This window comes from Melopsittacus undulatus, chromosome 2 (assembly GCF_012275295.1).
Source record: "Melopsittacus undulatus isolate bMelUnd1 chromosome 2, bMelUnd1.mat.Z, whole genome shotgun sequence".
Classification (NCBI taxonomy): Eukaryota; Metazoa; Chordata; class Aves; order Psittaciformes; family Psittaculidae; genus Melopsittacus; species Melopsittacus undulatus.
Genome location: NC_047528.1, coordinates 67,837,805 through 67,850,718, shown reverse-complemented (window position 1 = coordinate 67,850,718; position 12,914 = coordinate 67,837,805). Strand labels below are relative to the sequence as shown.

Below are 12,914 nucleotides of genomic sequence, written 5' to 3'. Positions count from 1 at the left end.
GACAGCAAAATTTTGCCTGTACGAATCAAACACACTTGTGCATACCGAATTCCCTGGCAATAACACACTGGACAGGACAGTTGAGTATTACTACTAAACTTTGATGCCCTAGATGGACAGAAATGATTATACTCCCATCACCAGTTTGCGTATGCATTTTAGTTACATCCACATAATCCAAAGTAAGGATAAGTTGTGCCCAATTTTGTGCACAACAATGGTGAAAAGATTTATTTTATTTTTTAATTAAGGAAGAAGATTTTTGGGGTGGTACTTACTGACGTATTGATTTCAGTGGAAGTGCTCCTAGGATAAGGTGATGCCTGTGCAGACTACAGGGGCAAGGCAGCAGTGAAAACACCAAAAAGTGTGAATGAAGAGGTTTAAAGCTCAATGGCAGCACTAACGCGTGAAACTACAGATGAATGCTTCCCTCCACAAACGATATAGGTCAGCAAGAAAAAAATAAAAATAAGTAAAACTGGGTTATTTTGCTTAACAACTGAAAGAATTGCCTGGATATTTCTCACTGTTGCTGGAGAGCAACAGGCACAACACAGTGAACTGTGTGAATGCTGAAGACTGAAACAGAGGTTACTGATTTGCAGTAAGTTACTTTGCAGTAAGTTACTTTGCAGTAAGTTACTTTGCAGAAAGTAACGTAAGACCTTGACTGTGGCTCAGCTGAGAGGTAGATGAAATTACAATACACATGGAAATTGTCTTTCTAAAAAGAGCCACCAAACACTTAGTGATTTTACCCAGCACTATGCAGCATGCAATAAAAACAGGAAAGAGCCTGTTACTGCCAACCTGCTTTTTATTTTACATCTTTATCAACATTACATATACTTAGCACCATACTGCATACCTGCAGTCTGCTGTGAGACCTGTAGGTTTTATATCCTAAATATATATGTTATATTGTATGTAGGTTGTATATCCTGAAGATACATCATAAAGATTTGGTGGTATAATGCTCTCATTATGCTATAAATGTTAATTTTGAATGTGAGAGTTAACATAAGGCAGTCTTGAGGCAGGAATTTTTAATGGTTCACACAGATTCAAGAGCTAGGTCTTCAGGGCAAATTACTGCTTTTCATCTCTAAGAGGTTTACAAATGACGGTACTATCAATGTAAACTTTCAGCCCTGCACAATCAAACGTTTAAAGGTAATTGCAGACAATTATAGCAGATTTTGAGAGTTGTTGAGGAGTTTGAATAAATACCATGTTTAAAAGGACTGCATATATATAAAAATGTGGATTTACATAGCTGTTATCTTGAAATGTTTCCAAAAAGGAGTCTCCTAAACAAAAGTATGTGTGACAACAGAAAATTCCAGATCCACTAGCAGAAGAGAAAGTCTGGAAGAGATACTCTTGTAACTAGACCACCCCAATAAATACCTTCAGAAACGGACAGGCAGCAATGTTGGGAAAAAGGACAGCACTAAAGGAGATAGCATCTGCCATATAACTAATTAAACACGTGGCCAAACATTCTGCTTTCTTCTTATGCAAAATAATGGCTAAAGTATATATTGGAAGTTGAGACTGAAAATAACAGTTCTGGGAGAAATGAAACAGAAGCAGGAAGGTCAGCGCTGCTCACGCCATTGCTGGGAACTGGGAGGGAATTCCTCTGGCAAGCAAAGGCAAAGCACACTCCTGCTGCTGCTGCTAAGAACCTCATAAACACGAGTTTTAAAGCATTTCTTAAGAACCAAACACTTTCATTACTCAGAATTCCCTGGTCTTACTGGTAAAAATAAAATAATGAAAATGTTGCATTCAGTAAAGAAAAAAGTTCTGATTTTCGCTTGTTTGCAAGAAACAGAAAGTGACTTTTCTTCTTTTCTTTCCCTCCCCAACCCGAGATGATTTTAAACCGCATGTTTTGGGCTTTTTTAATAGCAAATACATTTCGAATGAAAAATGCTGGGAAGAAGGATTAAAAAAAAAAGCTTATGTGGGAAAGCACTCTGGTGACTCTAATGAGTATATTCTCGCTCTTTTGGGACAACGTCTGCCAATTTGTAGACACCCAGCGCAACCGGTGCCTGCCTTTACCCCCCCCACCCAGGTCTCACGGAGACCCGCAGCACCGGGCTCAGCTCGGACCCGGCAGGGCGGGCTCCAGGGTGATGATTTCCATCCAACACCGCACCTGTGCAGCCGGTGCGCACCGGTTTCCTGTAGGACATGGGGAGACCGGGAAGAGCACCTGAGATTCCCGAAACGAAACCAGCTCCGGGGTGGGGTTGGCCAGGGCAGTTCTCACCCACCCCGGGACTTCCCACCGCTTCACTTCCACGGGGCCGAGCCCAGAATAGGGAGAACACCGCATCTTTACGGCAGATGAGCCCGTACTCCCCGACCGAGGCCACCGCTGCTGGGGCTGCGCCTTTAAGGGGCCAGGGGAGGCGGTGGCAGGCGGGATCTTGCGTGCTGGGGCCTCTCCCTCCTTCCCTCCCTCCGCCGCCGGCCGGGCAGTGGGCAGTGCCCGCCGGCCGCAGCGGCGGGTGGGGAACGGGGATCCGCAGCAGCCTGCAGCCATGGCTGTGCCCCTGCGCCGCAGGCTGCCGATGCTCCTGCTTGTTCTGTTAGCAGCCGGTGAGCTGCGGGCGGCCGAGCGGAGCAGCAGCGCCATGGAGGAGCTCGCCACCGAGAAGGAGGCGGAGGAGAGCCACCGGCAGGACAGTGTGAGCCTCCTCACCTTCATCCTGCTCCTCACTCTCACCATCCTTACCATCTGGCTTTTCAAGCACCGCCGCGTCCGCTTCCTCCATGAGACCGGCCTGGCTATGATCTATGGTGAGTCCCACCGCGCCTCGGCCAGCGCTGCCCGCTCCTCAGCCCTGCTCCTCTCCTCTCCTCACCTTCCCTCGGGCAGCCGGCTCCCTGAGGGCCGGTGTCACCCCCGGCAGGTGCCGGCAGGGGCGCCGGCGGCGGCGGGCCCCTGTGCTCGGCTGCGCTCTCGCCGCCCTCGCAGAACCGAGGTGGGAGGGCTGCGGCCTCTCGCCCCCTTCGCGGCTGGAGGGAGGCAGCGCAGGGGTAGGCCGCGCCCTGGGGGGGGCACAGCCCATCAGCTCCCGGATCCCGTCACCCCGCCGTAGCCTTTGCTGTGTGAAAAGAGCGTGTTTAAACTTCGTGGTTGTGGGGTTTGCTCCTGACTGCTGTCATGCCGCTGTCACCGGTGGCCTGAGTTTGCTGGGTACCGGCTGACCGCAGTGGTACCAGACACCCTAGACAGCGCCCGCAGCTCGCCCTAAGCCCACCTGGTGGAGTAAGGACTGTACTGAATCGAGTTTGTCCTCTCCAGCTCCCTCTGTGTGTAAAGGGAAAGTAAATTTCTCAGCAGAAGCGGTTATGGAGATGATGGTTTGGAGGAGCGGGGCTCTGCGCCGGTGCTATTGGTGGCTGGCGCAGAGGACCGCAGGTGAGCCTCGGCTGGTGCTGCGGAGGAGTCGCTCCGCTGCGAACGCGCACAGTTGTGTTCTGTGTGCAGTTTGCTACGCAGCATAGACGGTTGCGATGAGGAGCAGCCATCCGTTTAAAAAATGATTTGTCTGCTGGTGATTGGCTATTACTGTAGCACTGAGGGCATTTCTTCTTTATGAGCTGAGTCGGTTCCTGATGAATGGTGTGAAACACCTACCCGGTGCTGGTCGGGATAAACATACTGAGGGTAACCACAGATGAGAAATGAGGGGAGGGGAAAAGAGAACTGTTTCCTCTTTGATGAGTACTACTGATCTTGAGAGCTGTATGATTGCTTGCAAAGCAGTGGAATTTTCCTCTGCTGATGCTTCTCTTAAACCATCCCGATTTGCTCTTAGTCACTTATCTCTTTGCTGCATTGCTGTGTCTTTCACATATGCTTGTTTCTGAAACCTGACAAATTAACAATTAAGCATATAAGTAAGTTCTACGCTAGGATGGTAGTGCTTAGCTGCTGAGTAGTGCTCAGGAGGGGGTAGGTTAACTGTATATGTGCTGACAGGAAGAGATGGGGTAAGGTTGCATTGAAGATGTTTAGATACTACGCTCGTGTTTTCACCTTCAGAAAGTTCGACTCTGTTCTATGACCATTAGGTGATTTAGTTTATAGTGGAAATCCTGTGTATGTGGGACACATATGCAATATATGCAATACAAGTACCAGGGCACTGAGGGCATTTGAGTATGTGTTTTGATAAGCTGTGTGGGAAATAATAAGCTGTACAACTGGAGAAATTTTACCTCTCATGAAACTCAGATTAGTTTGCTCTGATATCCAGTTCCTGATCCATGATGCTAAATTCCCAATTTAACATACAAGTGCTGAAACTGTGTATTAGGAAAGGTGCTATGCAGTAGCCATTTCTGTCCACAGGCAACACTGCTGAAAGAAGGATTGGCTCTAACCATTGCATATTCTTGGTGTACCCTTGCTTGAATCATTTTCTTTTAATAGATTATTCCCCAATACACTCATCTTCTAAATGAGTCCCTCTAGTCTATCAAAATACATGATCTTTCTCCCAAACTGACTCTTGCTGTGTTGTGGCAAACATCTGAAGAAACGTGTTTAGTGAGTTCAGTTCTTTTCTAACACACTTAACCTCCTTGCCAGTAAAGCTCTGCTGAGGCCCAGCTTCACTTAAGCATTTTGCAGACTTCCTTTAGAGCAAAGAAAAGGACATTGCAAGTGTCATAATAACTGTCTGTTATGCTTCTGATAACCAGGTTTCATTCTTCAAATAAAAGCTTCTCTTCTTCCTTGTCACTTAAGAGACAGTGGCAAAACTGAGATGGGTTTCTATTTTGCTGATAACTTGGTATCTGAAAACTGCATATTTATTTTTTTTTTTCGGGGGGGGGGGGCTGGTTTTTTTGTGTGTTTTTTAACTATGTATGTATTTAAGAGGCATGTGTTTGATCACTCTGACTTAAGCACAAAATCATTAGGCAGTATTTCAACCAGAATTGTGGTCATAAAAACAGACACACCAAACAAAGAAAACAACAAACAAAAAACCCCCAAACAAAGAAAGGGCACACTCAAAAAAAAAAAAAAAAAAAACAAAAACCCCAAACACCCAAACCAGTTCTGGGTGTCTAGGTGCTCTCCTAAGGATGTATTTAATAATATGTTAATGGTGCAGGCTCCGCACTAGGTAATTTTCATATGGTTTTATGGTCAAGACTACAGCACTTGTACCACTTGCATTCAACTTTTTCAGAAAAATCGAAGTGTTTCTATCACAGTAGTTTCCAATGCTACCCAAATAAGTGGCTTTCATTTGCAGAAGTAAGCCAGCACTTCAGTGCTGATTAATTTTTATTATGGAGACCATGGCCTGGAAAAAACTGGCTCATTGCACTGAAAACCTCTCAAAAACTGTTGGTCTCAAAGTGATGAATGTTTGGATGATGGTCTTGGATGAAATACACATTTAACTTGAGCTAGTTACAACTACAGGTCTTGATGGTTGCTAGTTCCTTTTGTTCTTTAAGAAGAGGTGATGGAGTTGGGTTTCTTTTTATCTAGCCATGATTAATTTAATGTGCAATGAGACCTCTTTCAAGGAGACTATAGTAGGCGTCAGGTAGCACAGCACTGGCTTGAAACAGTGAGCAGAGAAGCTGCTTCTAGAATTCAGGGCTTTAGCCAGCATCCAGACTTGCTGTGTTGTATATAACTTCATTGTGCTAGCTGCTTTGATTGAAGATTAAAGCATCATTAAAATCATTATGTAGTCTTTCCCTGTTTCTTATTTCCTGTGTTGTCACTGTTCTTTAACAGACAGTCGCTGCTTGTCTGTCTGTGTTATTCTGATGTGTTAAATCTCTTTCTCTGGAAATGTCTGTTGGGGTGTGAACTAACACAGAGCTTATATGGGTGCTTAATGACTTGCAGCACTGTTTCCTCCCTCCTCCCCCCCCCCTTTTTTTTTTGTGATGTGCAACTTAATCTTGTTTGTGATGAAGCAATATGAAAACTTCAGCTGCACATGATAGATCTGACTATTGCATATGTGAAAGTGGAAGGAACCTAACTTTTTTGAATGTCTTAAAATACCGTCTGGCGAAAGCTGCAGGTTTGGGTGCAGTACAGATTTGAAAATAAATATGCACCATAGCATTGCACTATGATCACCCACAGGTCATTTCATAAGATGTACTTGGCTTATAAAGTGCTAAATACGATTGAATCTGGTCTTGACACTGTAACAAGGGGGTTGCTTCCATGAAAGTTAAATACTTGCAAATGTTGTGCAGCTGCTCCAGCAACAGTGTTACTAATGTAAGTCATTATGGAGCAATTAAAAAACCCCAAACATCCAGCCCATTACAGAGCAATTAAGGAATTGAGACTTTGCTGACACATGTATTCCAGCTTGTGATAGTGATCATGATGCTCCTTTTCTTTGTGCTGGTCTGAGTCCCAAGGATAAAGCATTCTGAGCTGCGTTTTACCTGGAGAGGTTCAACAGAGGTGTACAGTGACTCTGTGTTTGGCAGGTTTCTTCACTCTTTTAGGAGCATCCTCATCTGATAGGGCACCAGAGGACGTGGACTGTGCACCTCAAGAACTCTGGGAAGACCTTAAAGATGCAAAGTGATGGTGGGCTCCCAGGACCCTGCTCTTTAAGAAGCAGCTGTCTGGATAAGTAGATGTGCACCAGCAGATCCAGTGATATCACTCCCATTAGGCAATTGGTTTGTCCCTTTCAAAAGCAGTGATTTGGGTGTCAGTCCTACCATGTACCTTCTCAACTGTGGTGGTGTTCTGGAACTCTCTGGAGGCCACATGTGCTAGTGCTGCAGGTAAAAGTAAAATTTGGACTTTGGTGTGGAGAGAGAAAAACATTATATGAAAAGGCATGTAAAACTTCTATTACTTTTTGTGGATCATAAATGAGAGATTAGGTAAAGGTTGAGGAGGAAAACATCTTTTTTTTCAGAAATACTCAGTATCAGTCTAAGTTTCTGTATCCGCAAGACTAGAAAAGTCCTATTTTTAGCTCATGTGGCTGCAACACTGTCTGTTACAATTTTAGTCTCTACACATGCTAGAGATGACCTGACACATCTCCCACAGCCATCAAAATAATGGCAATGTTGGTATTTAATAAGCTACTTTCACACAAGCCTTCTAATAATAGATTTAGAAGCATAACTCTCAGCACCTAGTTTTGAGAACATCACCCTTTCTCTTGCAAACTGCTTGTTCTTCCTGTATATTCTTTCATGGGTTTTCACATGAGTCTTGCACAGCTTGTGGGCTGCTCAGGACGTTTTAATTGTATTGTTAATCTCATCTGTAAGCTTGCTTTGTGGTCTGTAACTGGATGGAGCTTATTTTACCTTGTGAGAGATTTTTGCAAAAATGCTGTGTGTCTGTTGTTAACCTGTTAATCTGTTGTCAGATTTATTCTTCAGGTGGATAGCTGAATAGTTTAGAAATCACTAATATTTTTGAAATGTTTTAAAAGTGTAATAGTTGAGCTGTATGATTCAGCTGTAGTCCTCAGAGCACAGGGCAGTGATTTTGTGGGGTTTTTTGGTTGTATGTGTTTTTTTTGGGGGGGGGGGGTTTGTTTTGGTGTTTTGATTTTTGATTATTTGGGGGGGGGGTTTGTTGTGGGATGTGGTGGCGTTGGGTTCTTTGAGGTAGGACAGAGGTTTTAATAGCAATAAGTTAAATCAGTTCATTTTTGTTTGTTAAATTCAGCTTCAGGAAAAGTTCTATCAAATCAGCACCAGAATGTCCTTCTGAATACCAGCATGATCTAAAGGAGAGAGAAATGGCAAGCCTGGATTTCCTCCATATGACACAAGTGGCTGTTAAAGCTGGTACACCATGCGGTTGTAGAAACCAGGGTGAGGCTTAAGGGGAAGGGATTCCTTTGCATGTACTGTAATTCTCATCTGAATTAGAAAGTTATCACGAACAGATGCCAGAGCTCATGTCTGCCTGCCTTCCTGTCCCATGTGTGTGCTCAGTGATGGTCTGTGTTGGTTGGAGTGTGCTGAACTGTGGGTAGGTATTCTGAAATCTGGTGCACAAGCTTGTTTTCAGACAGTAAGGTGGTCCTGCAGTGGGTGACAGGTTAACATTGCTCTTGTCTAGGACCTGTAGGTGCTTGAAGCTTTCCTTAACCCACTTCTGAAGATTTTTTTGCAACTTTTCCAATTTGTCTTTGCTACCTTGCAATAGAAATATATCTCTAAACAGGTCTTCCAATGAATCTTCCTGAAACAACCCAAGGACAGAGGTCCCCTGTAGATGCAGAGTGTCTGTAGCTATTACAGTAGCTTCTGCTCTTGGTGCAGGTGAGAAAACTGACAAGAGGATGGTGAGGGAGTGTATAAAAGCTGCCAAGTCCCACAGGATACCCAAAGCTACTTGTCAGATGCTGAAGGTGTCCCCATCTCAGTGTTGCTCTACTGTACCACTGGGGCTCTGTGTGGTTTTGGGAGGGGGTGGATGGGACAGATGTGGTCTAGATTTTCAGCTGTCTCCTTTCTGCTTCATTACTTAGGCCTTTGTTTTATAGACGATCACAGAAGGGTAGTAGGGAGTGCTTCCTTTGCTATGGTAATGAAAATCTGTGTAGCAACTGGAGTGTAATTTTATCTCTGGGTTTCACAATCCTGCATTGGCTTATACCTTATGAAAACAAAATGGACCATTCAGATATTGTTCTTTCCAATATTTAATTAAAAAAAGCTGTGGTGGACTGAAGTGATTCTCGCTGTACCTTCTCTTGTGTTTCTCTTATAGACCTTTCTCAATTCCTGTGTTATAGAAAGACTAGAGCATTTTAACACTGAAATCACCTTCACTCAAAGCAATTATGTACACAGCAGGAAGTGCCTCTGCTTTATTGGTACAGCCAGTCCTGGGAGGCATTTAGGTGCAGGAGTGAAACCTGTGAAACACCTTTCTAAATCATTGTGTGGGCTCACTAACAGAGCTGAAAGTCTAGATTTCTATTGTGTGGGCTCCCAGCACAACTGGAGACAGGCGTGAGCCTTGTTTCTGGCTTGGTGTACCCTAAACTCTCCCTTCTCAGGGGATTGGCCTTGCCTCCAAACTGGGATGGTTTCCCATAGCACACACAGATATCTCTGGAAGCAGTGATAGGAAGGCTACATTCCCTGTGACAGAGAAGTGTCATGGCTCAGTTAGCTACATTCCTCTTTGTCCTCTGTCCTCACAAACCTGGCTTTGTGAGTGGGTGCATAGTAGACTTTTTTTCCCATCTTTCCTCAGGAAAACAGTCTTCCCTTTACCACACTACTCTAGGTTTGTTTAAGGCAACATCTTGAAGAGCTGGGTGGAACCTGTCTCTTCTTTCTGGTAGGGAGATATTTCCACCCCCATCCCCTGCTATCTGAACCCTAACCATTCTTTCGATTAGGTAGAGATGGCATTATCCATACCCCTACTGATCTAAAAACCAGAAATCTGAAGCAGGAACCACAGCCCAGCCATCATTTAAAACAAAAACCCCTCAGAGCTGTGCAGTGATATAGGACACCTCCTGCAGCCGAGATGTATGTATTTTGGCCTGTTAGGGGTCAGAAGTAAAAATAGTTTGCAATCCCTCTTTAGCCCTTTAACAGGTTCTGTATATCATGGATGCTCTTTCCTTGCCCACATGCTGACTGCTGTGAGTCTGGCACTGAGCTGCTGAACTGTCCCTGTTTGTTCAGGAGACAGCCTCAGTATTTAACTCAAAGCTGTTGTTTCCACTCTGACAGCCAGAAATACCAGCTTGTAGACTTTTTTCTTTTTTTAATTTTTTTTTTTTTACTTCCACAGAGTCCTCGTTTATGACTCGGGATTAATGCTTTATCTCCATTTAATGCAGAACATAGCCCTTCTCCCCCACACTAAGTGGTGTCTGTATTGAAACGATGCGATACAAGCAATTATATTTTTAGAAGGGCAGTTATCTTGAAAGAGTTTTTACTAGTGTTGTAAAAAAGCCACAGTTGTTCTCAGCAATCAGATAATTTCTGTGTCTCCCAGAGATGGGTAATTTAGCTCAAATGCACTGCTTTTCTTTTTTTTTCTCCCTATTAAAAAGCGCTTCAGCGTGCAATTAACTGAGTATGAAGGGAGGGAAGAGAAATGGTACAAAACTAACTTTTCTTTCCTTCTTCCCCTCCTCCCCCCACCCCATACCCTGAAATCAGACAACTCACTTTAAAGGTACCTTGAAAGTTATGGTGGAAGAAGCTGGTGTTTTTGGTTTGTGGTGTTGTTTCTTTGATTGGGGAGAAATAGTTGAAGTCTCCCTTTCAATTAGAGTAGGGGAGGTGAACTGCTCTTAGCCAGGGAAGGTGCATGGTTTCTGTGCTTTCTTCCTGACTTCAGTATTTCATTTTCAAAGGCTGAGTTTAAGCTCTGTTTTTTTCTTGATACAGCTATATGTGTGAGTGATGCATGGAGAAAGATCCCACCACTACCTGATAGGTCTGTCCTGGCAAGTCTCTTGTAGGTGCAGCACTGCTGCCAGAAGGTGTCTGTGTGCTTGGCTGCATCCCACCCTGGATGGCCCAGCCATGGGGTAGCTCTGCTGCTGCAGCTGGAGGTCCTGCCTGTAATGCTGTGCTTGTGAGCCTGTAGGTCTGCTGCAGCCTGTGCTCCTTCTCCATAGCTGTTCTCTTCTCTGCTTGTAGGGTTTGTTTTTTCTCAAAATATCCCTGCTCTGTTGAAATACGTCTGTCACAAATGGTTTTAAAGGCAGCGGGAGGCCACTGAAATACCTGGTGCAAGCCTTAAGAGCACATCATGAGTGTATAACTTTTCTACTGTTACCTTGTATAAGCTCCTTGGAGGGGACAGTTTGAACAGCAGGGTTGTGGGTCTGATGGACACCTTGGTGCACTGGAAGTGTTTAAATGAAGTGGTATACTTACTCTGAATGCCATGCCTCTCCATAGGTGTCTTCCCTTCCCACTTAGGCATAAAAGAACTTAATTAGTACTGAGGGGATTTAAAAAAAAAATATATGCTCTTTGACTTGTTCTCCTGCTCTTTCATTATGAAGCTGGAGGCTATTCTTAACAACAACAAAAAAAGACGTGAAAATCAGGGAGCACAACACAAATGTGTTCTAAAATGCCACTAACTTGTTTGTGCATAAGATGACAATCTTCAATGTGCTGGCTATGTGTGGTGTATGCACCTGCAGCTCTTGCCATCAATAGCTAGCTGAAGAGAAAGCTTCTCATGTGGTTTAGTGTCCCCTACGTATGAGACTCTTCCCTGTGTCGGCTCTGCAGCAGGGCATGGATTGGTGCCAGCACTCTGGGTTATTGCTTCTGAGGCTCAAATGCTATCCCCTTTATTCAAAAATCAGATTAAACATGAAAACTGCTGTTAACCTTTGCCATAGCTTTGAATCATAGACTCATAGAATAGTTAGGGTTGGAAAGGACCGTAAGGTCATCTAGTTCCAACCCCCCTGCCATGGGTAGGGACACCTCACACTAAACCATGCCACCCAAGGCTCTGTCCAACCTGGCCTTGAGCACTGCCAGGGATGGAGCATTCACAACTTCCCTGGGCAACCCATTCCAGGGCCTCACCATTTTAACAGTAAAGAATTTCTTCCTTATATCCAATCTAAACTTCCCCTGTTTAAGTTTTAATCCATTACCCCTTGTCCTATCACTACAGTCCCTAATGAATAGTCCCTCCCCAGCATCCCTATAGTCCCCTTCAGATACTGGAAGGCTACTATGAGGTCTCCACGCAGCCTTCTCTTCTCCAGGCTGAACAGCCCCAACTTTCTCAGCCTGTCTTCATATGGGAGGTGCTCCAGTCCCCTGATCATCCTCGTGGCCTCCTCTGGACTTGTTCCAACAGTTCCATGTCTTTTTATGTTGAGGGCACCAGAACTGCACACAGTACTCCAAGTGAGGTCTCATGAAAGCAGAGTAGAGGGGCAGGATCACCTCCTTTGACCTGCTGGTCACGCTCCTTTTGATGCAGCCCAGGATGTGGTTGGCTTTCTGGGCTGCGAATGAACACTGAAGTTGGCTCATGTTCATTCTCTCATTGACCAACACCCCCAAGTCCTTCTCTGCAGGGCTGCTCTGTGTCTCTTCTCTGCCCAACCTGTAGCTGTGTGTAGATTGTTCTGACCCAGGTATAGGACCTTGCACTCTGCTATGATGAACTTCAGGAGGTTGGCACTGGCCCACCTTTCAAGCATGTCAAGGTCCCTCTGGATGGCATTACTTCCTTCCAGCGTATCAACAGAACCACAGAGCTTGGTGTCATCGGCAAACTTGCTGAGGGCGCACTCAATTTCATTGTCCATGTCACCAGCAAAGGTGTTGAACAAGACTGGTCACAGCACTGATCCCTGAGGGACACCACTTGTTACTGGTCTCCAGCTGGACTGAGCCATTGACCACAACTCTTTGCATGTGGCCATCCAGCCAGTTCTTTATCCACCAAGTGGTCCCCCTATCAAATTGATGTCTCTTCAATTTAGAGACAAGGATGTTGTGTGGGACAATGTCAAACACTTTGCACAAGTCCAGGTAGATGACATCAACTGCTCTACCCCTGTCCATCAGTTCCATAGCCCCATCATAGAAGGCCACCAAATTGGTCAGGCAGGATTTCCCCTTAGTGAAGCCATGCTGGCTGTCACCAAGCACCTTGTTGTTTTTCATGTGCCCTAGCATGCCTTCCAGGAGAATCTGCTCCAAGATTTTGCCAGGCACAGATGAGACTGACGGGTCTTTAGTTCCCTGGGTTTTCCATTTTCCCCTTCTTGAAAATGGGGGTTATATTACTCTTTTTCCAGTCATTGGGAGCTAACATGATATACCAATACAAAGATGTCATAACTGATGATAATTTGAAAATATAAAGTGCCTCATCACAAGGA

At 44.8% G+C, this 12,914-nt stretch overlaps 1 protein-coding gene across 4 annotated transcripts in view; it reads left to right on the top strand.

Moving 5' to 3' along the window:
* Nucleotides 1–2,536: 2,536 nt before the first annotated feature.
* Nucleotides 2,537–12,914, top strand: part of SLC9A7 (solute carrier family 9 member A7) — a 73,490-nt gene continuing 63,112 nt past the window's right edge. For all 4 annotated transcript variants that reach the window (XR_004549413.1, XM_034060008.1, XM_034060009.1 and 1 more), the window contains exon 1: nt 2,537–2,820. Coding sequence is in view for 3 of the 4 variants with exons in the window: in XM_034060008.1 (XP_033915899.1) it covers nt 2,562–2,820 (259 nt within the window). In the remaining variant the exon portion in view is untranslated. The remainder of the gene's footprint in view (nt 2,821–12,914) is intronic.